The sequence below is a fragment of the Limulus polyphemus genome, unplaced genomic scaffold (assembly GCF_000517525.1).
Source record: "Limulus polyphemus unplaced genomic scaffold, Limulus_polyphemus-2.1.2 Scaffold1554, whole genome shotgun sequence".
NCBI lineage: Eukaryota > Metazoa > Arthropoda > Merostomata > Xiphosura > Limulidae > Limulus > Limulus polyphemus.
This window is the reverse complement of record NW_013667164.1, coordinates 196,880-206,540: the sequence shown is the minus strand read 5'-3', so window position 1 is coordinate 206,540 and position 9,661 is coordinate 196,880. Positions and strand designations below refer to the sequence as shown.

Sequence of the window (9,661 nt, the reverse complement as noted above, 5' to 3'; positions counted from 1 at the left end):
ATTGCAGTGGTATGGGCACATGATGAGGAGGGAAGATGATTATATAGGCAAGAGGGTTTTGGATATGGAGGTGGAGGGGAAAAGGAAGAGAGGAAGACCAAGGAGAAGATGGAAGGATTGCGTGGATGGAGATATTAGAGAGAAAGGCCTTGTTGGGGACGAATATGAAGACCGAGGAGAGTGGAAACGCGCTGTCAAAAATAGCGACCCCGTATAGATACGGGAAAAGCTATAGAAGAAGAAGATGGGTGTAAAATAAAAAATACAACTGAATGCTGCAGACTGTGAAAATGGCAAGAACACATCAGTTGCAACAACAATGCAAAGATGGCAGTCATTATATCATGACAGAAGTTCCTATTATTCACTAAATTGTTGAGAGCAATCCTTTGAGAATTCATTGAACATTGGATGTTACAAAACATGATCAACCTACAAAAAGTTTATGAGATACCTCAAACAAACTCATGCTGTTAGAAATAGCAGTTGACAGCCATTGAAGTACTACCTGCAAAATTTAGAACATACATTACTTTCGAACTGGTGTATTTAAGTGTTTTACACTCACAAAAAATAAACCTATCATTCTATAGGTATTTGAAGAATACATTACTTTGTGTTAGAGCCTTTAACTGGTTTCTTCTACTCTTGGTGGACACACTGCTGTTTCCTTTCTTTTAAATTTAAATCATAAAACACTTGCAAATGGACAAACTACCAATCAATACACTACATAGGGTATTAACCATGGCTGAGTCATACTTTAGCAAATACAAATTATAACAATTTAGAAAGGTAGGAGATGTCATTTTACAAAAAAGTTTAAGTGAAACTAATGTTTATTCATGTATAAAACAAATATCTTTGAAAACAAAGTTAGGCATAAAAAATTTATGTAAATTAATTACACATTTTGAACTAAAGACAAATAAAACTAAGTAGCCAATTTAATTTCGAAGATATGGTTTGTTTTGTATAAATTGGTATTATTAAAGTAGATGTTACATTGTTATGCTTATTACTACTTGCATGCATAGAACATGGAAAATATTCTAGAACTCAGGGTGAGAATACTATACTAAATATCAGAATTTTTTTTCTAAAAAAAAAGAGAGTTTCATAAAAACAACTGTTTTCGTGGATCAGAATATTGATAGTTTTTATGCATATTTAATCTAAGTATAATTCTTGAAAAGATTTGTATACTATTGAGACAAGCGATATTAAGGTATCTGCCAGTGGAAACTTAAATTTTCCACACATACAAAAAGTAATTACTTATTACTTGCAAACAGTAATTATACCACATTAATAAGGCCTACTTCTTGGATAGTATCACAGCTCTAACTGTGCTGAGTAAAATGGTGTGGTGTACAGTAGATATAGTATCACAGCTCTAACTGTGCTGAGTAAAAAATGGTGTGGTGTACAGTAGATCTAATCTACTTGCAAGTTTCTTCTGAGGTGCACCCTCCAACCCATGTTACATTAACAAAATAATGCTCTAAGTAAAAAATGTTATTGCATTTTAATCATTAAATCCAGTTTCAGTTAGTATATTTTCAAATCCTTCATAAAATTTAGTGGAACTCTTAAAAAACCCATTTATGTATCACTTCTGTACACTTGGGTTTGATTCTTAAGATTTTTAAGTACCTTTAATATTTTCTGGGTTATGATAACAAGCTATCATAAATTGAAGTTTGTTCAAAGTTCATTTATATACTACGATGTCATATATTTACAAAAACTGTACTTTTCATTCAGTTCACAACAGTAACTTACTTCCTGTTAGTGGTGAATGCATCAGTTGTGATACAAAAATATTTCTCAAAGCAAATCTTAATTATTTGTAAAACAACTTTTTTTTTAATGTTTGAAAACACAGGACTTTAGCTAATTTCTATTACTGTTACTGAATGCTACTACCTGCTTTTTCTTATTCTAAGCCATTGGACTCATGTGAAACAAATTGTCAACCCATCAGCAGAAAAGAATGTCAACATAACATTAGTCAGATTCAAGCAGCCATAAATCATAACATGTTAAAAATTTATTTAGGTAACAGCAAGTTATCATTTTCCATAAAATAATAAATAACTAATAAGTAAGTTTATATATGTATATTAAACTTATCATTGGTTGTTTTACAGTAGGCTACTAGAACTTGTGGTCAAGCTGACCGGGCACTTCTAGTCAAAGCTTTTATCTTTTATGTTCTTCTAAGGACAGACAGTTAGAGCTATATGGTCCTAAAGCTAATCTGAGAAATTATCCAACATCTTTAAAGCAAACAACCATAAGAAAAAGATATTTACGTTTCATTTCAAACCTTGGCCCAATTTCTTGCAGTTCTATATTTCCTTCCACTTTCTTGTACAAATGATGTCTGAAAAAGTTTAAAATATTCACATTTAATCAGTAACTCGGTTTCAAATTTTCTCAATGAAGAACTATAACAGTAAGTGAAAATTTGTAGTAATGTGAACAAAAATATGTATACATGTCAAAGTGAAAGAAATAACATTTATAAATGAAAACATTCCTTCATTTACAGAAAGTACTACAACAAAGTTAGCATTAAAATACTGTAATTTATGGGGGTTTTTTTCTTCACAAGACAAGCAAAAACAAACAAAAAACTGATGCATATCTATCATAAGTGAAAAGAGACGGAATTTGAGATAAAGTTTGTTTGTTTGTTTGTTGGGTTTTCCACAAAGCTACACGAGGGCTATCTGTGCTAGCCACACCTAATTTTGAAGTGACAGACTAAAATGAAAACAGCTAGTCAAAGTTCCCAACCCTTATAATTTAGCTACTCTTGTCAGACCAAACAAGGGGATTTGACCATCACTATTATAATGCATCTATGTTTCCAAAGTGTGTAGCAGGACATAAACCATGGAACCTTAACTCCACAATCAAGTGTACTAACCACCGGATCAAGCTCAACCATCTGAGATAAGGAAAATAGTAAATTAATTCCATGGTCTTCTATGTTTAAAAAACAAAACAATAAAGAGTTACATACTTTTCAAAGTAATCTTCGATTACAGGTACACACATACTTTTATAAAACAAAAATGTTTGTATCACTTAAGAGTATAAAGGTCATTCACCTTAAAATGACTGTCATGGTTCATCAATATGTAAGAGCTTATGTAAAGACAGTGTTCTTATCAGCTAACACAGCAACAATTTTTACTGTCAAATCAACCCACTATTAAAAAAACAAGCTAAAAAGTAGAAGAACTCAGTGAACTATAAGGATAAGGGTCCTTATTTGTGAACAAAAATTGGGGAAGAAAAATAATTTATAGATAAAATTAAATAGCAGTTCTTATAAAAAGGAAAATTTAGTTCACAGTGTTCCAGATTTTCCCTACATCTGATAACCACAGCATACTTGATTACTGAGGATCTTAAATTTGAAAATAATGACAAGTTCTCTAAACCTGTATTTCAGTGACTTGAAATCTTCATTATTTATCCAAAACTGACAGCAACCTTGTCACATAGAAACAGATGTCAAAAATATATGCTTCTTCATAAGTACTAAAACTCTCAAAACCAGAGTTAAGGTAACTTCAGAATGGCCATTATGCTTCTTCATAACCACAAGAACTCTAAAAATCCTAGTTACAGTAAATTTAAAATGATCACATATCATTATTTTTAACCTCCAAAAATATTAAACTTCTTGAAATCCTCATACAATGGACTGAATATAAGTTAGAATATTTGTAGTACTCAGTAACTAGTAATTCACTATTACAAATAAAATGGATTTAGTTTTAAAACTGGAACTTTTTACACATTTCTAGACATTCTTATTTTAAAAGACACATTTGATCAATGAAAAAAAGTCTAGATCTACTACACAACTGTGAATAATAAAGATATCCATTTGATGAAAATTTAAATGTCTGATCAGAATGAATAATTTTACTAGTTTCAAAGCTAAAATCTGCAGTTGTTATGGAAGTTAAAAATGTATAGTTTTTTTAATCCTTATTGTTTAGAACCTACCAAAAGAAGAGAAATAGAGCCTTTTCATTCAGTAAACTACACCTCCACTAAAAGTAGCAACCACAGATTAAGCAAAACTATCTTTAACCTGGTTTGATATCTTTCTATTATCAAGAACGTATGGGAAAGACCCTTCCGATTGATTTGATATGGCCACCAACAATTAAAACTGACCAAAGACTCCTTCCAGAAAGGTATAAATTTGATTATGAACAGCAGTGGATGGAGCCTGGTCTTGATGGACATATATATATATATACTATTAAGCAAGACTTCTAGCAAGTACAAGCCACCAATGGCTCTAGAACTAATTTAGTTTAATCATTTTGTGAATGTAAGATTAACTAGGAAGGAAAATCAGTTCAGCATATAGCAAGATGTAAAACACATCATCAAAAGGATGTCAAATTCAAAGAAAATATTAGCTTTATGGTACAATTACCTAAATGAAACATAGTCGTCCTGATTTGCAAAGGTGATAACTCTTCGAGAATCATCCTTAGGAACCGGAAACAGGTACTTTAGTATATTCATTAGCTTAAAAGAAAAAGGTTCAAATAACCACTTTGAATATTTGAAACAGCAAATTAAAAACATACTAATGTAATAAAGCAAATTTTTTAGAGGAAAATTCTTTTGACACTTCTTTCCCTGTAACTACATTTAAGTGACTTGCACAGAACAACAGAATGAAAACATTTTAAAAATGTGAAAGTTTGTTAAAAAAAATATTTTAAGAAGCAAACAAGCTACAAGTTCAAAGAGTCATCTTCAAGAAAGCGCTACATGTAGAAAAAACTTAAAACTTCCATTTTATTTATTCAATTTCAACTTGCTTGATTTTCATTAATATATTTCTTTACAAACTTTATTTTGCCGATTGCACTAGTCACCATTTCAACCGATAAACTGTAACCAACACTGCATAACTGACAAAATTTACTGTTGATCTAAAACTTGACTTTTCAAAATGGTGTCAGATCAGTCTAGGTAACATTTATGCTTACAAGATATTTGTTTGAAATAAATCTATATCTAATATAAATATACTTTATTTTCAAAAAATTATAAGTTATTTTATTCATGTACATTGTTTTGATATGGTAAAGTTAAAATAATTATTTAATAAAGAATTATTTGAATATTATACCATCACTACCAGAGTTTCTCCAAACTCAATAAGGATTACCCGATGTCATCTCTTAGTGAGAGAGAGAGAGAAAAAAAATTGACATAATTTTCAAACAAAGATAACTGAACACAAAAACATTTTCAGGAATGAAAATAACATATAAAGAAACTATGAAATATATCCCTAATCTGTGATTTGTTCCTACGTCTTCTAAACTTCAAACTGAATTCTGTTGTTGCATTTAATCATAAATTATTTCTCAAACAACTTGATTCACTTTACTTATAGAAAAATACTTTATAGCATGCTCTATCTAATGGTATATAAACATTGAGTGTAGTTATTTTCAAAGATGTTTTTCTATAGTACTCGTTTCTGTCCTTTTACAACTATATGGTGTGAATATAAGCCCATAATAATAAATCTTAAGACAGGAAAGAATATTCATGAGGGAAACAAGACTTGGTTAACTGTATTCACAAAGAATGATAGTTTCTTAATACATTTAAATAAATGAATGGTTTGTGATAGGCAGAAATTTTTTTTAAATCTACAAGTGTGTCGACTCCTTGAAGCCAGGCAATTTGAACATTTTTAAAATTTTTCTTTGCAAATTTACACTAAATAGATGACAAAACATTAAAGACAAAATACTTTTGAGTATAAAAAAAACTGTTGAAACAGAATTAGAATTATTATTTTTCTTAAGTTTTGAAAGTTTATATGTAGGTATGCACTTGACACTTGAAAGAAGGCTTACCATTGTCGAGTGCAAGGTTAATACAAATCCTTAACAAACAAAAAAAAATGAAGTTTTGATTAACATACTCTTTTTCCCAACCGAGACTTGAAATTGTGGAAAATAAGGTGTGGGTATGCTTCAGACATAGTTCCAATGTCAGGGATGTCATGTCTCATAACAGTGTTTAATAGGGTAAAGTATGCTGTTGGTCCATAAGGAAGATGAGAGATTATTATTCCATCTACAGAAATGAAAAATATTGTTCATTCACTTTATGATTTATGTGAGATTAAATGGAAATATGCAATATTCATACACCAGTAGTCGTAACTGTCATAATCTCTTAAATTATAATAAATAAGGCAAAAAAGAAATCTTCTAGCTCCATTACATTGAGATATACCTGTAATCTGAATATTATCCTTTACACTAACAACACACCACTTCAACAAAGGCACTTTGTTAGAGCAAAGAAGTGTGATTACTATGTTCCAAAAAATACCTTGTGTGTTCTTAAGCATTATTCTATAATTGCATTACTGGAGTATATACATTCTTAGAGTACATAAAAACTTCCCTAAAACTGACTAGTCATTAAGTTCTACACAGTATGAACTGTACCCAAAATGTTTCAGAGGTTACTGGTCTTACATACAAGTTGTAGAAAAAAAAAAAAAAATCAGTATTTATTGTCTCTTAAAGAAACATTATATTTTTTTCCTGTTACACCTTCCAGTGTTTGGTTTTCTGTTTAAAATGTTTTTACACATATTTTTTTACCAACTGGTGAAAGAAATCCTTTGTTTACAGAAGATTTTGGGTACACTTTTTAACTATATTGATTTAAATTTCAGATTTTTTTGATGTTTTATAAATAATATTTTCCATTTAACAAAAACAAGTCTAAAAAATTAAATATGTTAAAAAAAGTATTTGCACTCAACATGTCTTTGAACTAACGAAATCAGTCTGACTCAGACTCTGAAAATATGGAGTTCAAAGTAATGTTCATTTGAAGAGTAATAATACTTTTGTCCATTGTAAGGTTTGCATGTTTCATTTGCATAACCTCTAAACCTCTGAAATGCAAATCTACAGTTTTTTTCAGTATGACTGTATGTTGTATCTGGTTGTAACTTTCCTCTAACACAAACTATCACTAAATCAGGAATGTAGGGTAAAATCAATAGTTGATAACTCTGACATCAAATACATAATATCATGCTGTATGGCATTCTGTAAAAGGTCAAAGCACTCACAATTTAACACCCACCCATGCACATAAGATTAAATGAAAAATATGCTTTTTTGTAATTAGAAAAAAATTTCAAAATATTTAAACATAATTGTCAACACTGCTTCCCGAAAGCTAAAAGATACAAACTTATTGTTTTATTTAGATAAAAAAATCAGTATCAAATTTACAACTTTTTTTTTTAAAAATAAAAGTTTAAACAAAATATAGTGTTCCTAAACCTTATATAATTATAACTAACTTGCAAGTATCAAAGATGTACCAATTATTTCTGCTACCTATTTTGGTATAACAATTCTTAGCTTTTACAATACATAAATAAATTTAGTTTTTACAAGAAATCTTAAGAAATTTCATACATACATATTTTAGTAGAAATGAATTATGAGAATAAAATACTGATTTTCAATTTAAATGTTTTTTAATTACCTGGTTCTCCTCTTGTTTCATGGGTAACAATGAAATCTGTGACATCATTTGCACGACAGGCAGATATTAACTGTTTCATTTCATAATTACCCCTATTAATTCTCTGGGCATTGGGAAACACAAGTCTCAATTCCTATGGAAAGCAAAATTTCTGTATGTGAATAACTGTGAAAGAAATATATTACATTCTGTATAAAATACACAGACTTTTCCATGAGTACGCAAAATTGATTTACTACAGCTAACACATTAAAAGATATTGGTTTAATTTTAAAACTTAACGATTATTGATAACTGGTAAATATTTAAATAGAGTTAAATGAATGCCATGGAATTGAAATTTATACCATTAATTAACCTGTGTGGCATGCAGAGCTGGGCAATTAACTCAATTAGCTATGAGTATAGATTACATTGACTAGTGTCACATAAACTAATCACTGTATCAGAAATAATGATTAAGTCAATTAATGTCATGAAAATAATCAAATAATCAAAGTCAATGTTTTTGATTATGTCAACCCTTCAAGGAATTAAATTACTGCCATAATGATTTCTCATTATTATTTTCAGTTAATTCAAGCTTGTTAATCTTAATCAATTTATATCATAATTCAAACCAAATCAACTGAAATTAGTGTTTCTGTTTATTACTATTTTTGTTTATTCCAACAATTCAAGTCTTGTAAGAATTGATTAATTGAATGTGATTGATTAATGAGCCTGAAAATCAATCTGTTATAAATTCCACTAATTGCCCTGTGTTTTTGTGTTCTGGTTTGTCAGTAGTACAAAGTTTACATGTGTTTAAAACACAAAAAAGAAAGAGGGGAAAAACAACTGTCACATAGAGACAAGTTTGACCTCTTGATTTTTCTAAGTTTTTTTTGTAGCATGGTATTTTTTTTCAGAATTAATACTTTATTAAAATTTAATTGAAAGCAATTAAATTATCTTTTTCTAGTACTAGTGAGAACTGTGGTTACACAAGTTGAGTGAGTAATTTCTTAGAAGGTAATGTTTGTTGGGTATTTTGTAAAAGATGCACAAAAGGAGGACCAAACAAGTTCTGAAAGTTGTAAATTTTAATTAAGATGCTCCCAAAAAGTATGCTGTTAAAAGAAAGAAAAAAAAAGATTTACAGACTGTTGGCCTGTCTTGAGTGGTTGGCAAGTGAAAACCACAATTAAAAGAAAAATGCTTAACCATGTTAATTTATTTAATCTGTCAAATCATGGTATCAAAAATCTGGTGTTCCCTGTCAATTAATTTGCTCATTAGCAAGACACTAAAAGCCTAATAATTTATTTTGGTTAGTTCTATCCTAAAACCAGGTTTTATAAATGATCCCACATAATGTCATTATGCTTTACAAGAACTAGCAAATGTACCCAAGCTTAGCTGCAGGGTTCAAAGTCTCCCTCATGATTCATAGAGGCTCCAGTGTACAAATCTAGTTCCTCCATTATCTCTGGTTCAAAGTCTCCCTCATGATTCACAGAGGCCCAAATAATGGAGGAACTAGATTTGTACGCCTCTGGTTCAAAGTCTCCCTCATGATTCACAGAGGCTCAGCGTACAAATCTAGTTCCTCCATTATATCTGGTTCAAAGTCTCCCTCATGATTCATAGAGGCCCAAGCATACAAATCTAGTTCCACTTTGAACCAGAGATAATGGAGAACTAGATTTGTACGCTGGGGCCTCTATGAATCATGAGGGAGACTTTGAACTAGAGATAATGGAATAATGTCATTATGCTTTACAAGAACTAGCAAATGTACCCAAGCTTAGCTGCAGGGTTCAAAGTCTCCCTCATGATTCATAGAGGCTCCAGTGTACAAATCTAGTTCCTCCATTATCTCTGGTTCAAAGTCTCCCTCATGATTCACAGAGGCCCAAGCGTACAAACCTAGTTTCTCCATTATCTCTGGTTCAAAGTCTCCCTCATGATTCATAGAGGCCCAAGCGTACAAACCTAGTTTCTCCATTATCTCTGGTTCAAAGTCTCCCTCATGATTCACAGAGGCCCAAGCGTACAAATCTAGTTCCTCCATTATATCTGGTTCATA

At 30.5% G+C, this 9,661-nt stretch overlaps 1 protein-coding gene across 1 annotated transcript in view; it reads right to left on the bottom strand.

The window, feature by feature from the left end:
- Positions 1–9,661, bottom strand: part of LOC106464070 (U3 small nucleolar ribonucleoprotein protein IMP4-like) — a 21,894-nt gene that overhangs the window by 4,629 nt on the left and 7,604 nt on the right. Inside the window, exons 5-8 of the mRNA XM_013924181.2 lie at positions 7,591–7,723; positions 5,993–6,147; positions 4,475–4,569; positions 2,319–2,389 (exon numbers count right to left, since the gene is read on the bottom strand). Coding sequence (XP_013779635.1) covers positions 2,319–2,389; positions 4,475–4,569; positions 5,993–6,147; positions 7,591–7,723 — 454 coding nt within the window. The remainder of the gene's footprint in view (positions 1–2,318; positions 2,390–4,474; positions 4,570–5,992; positions 6,148–7,590; positions 7,724–9,661) is intronic.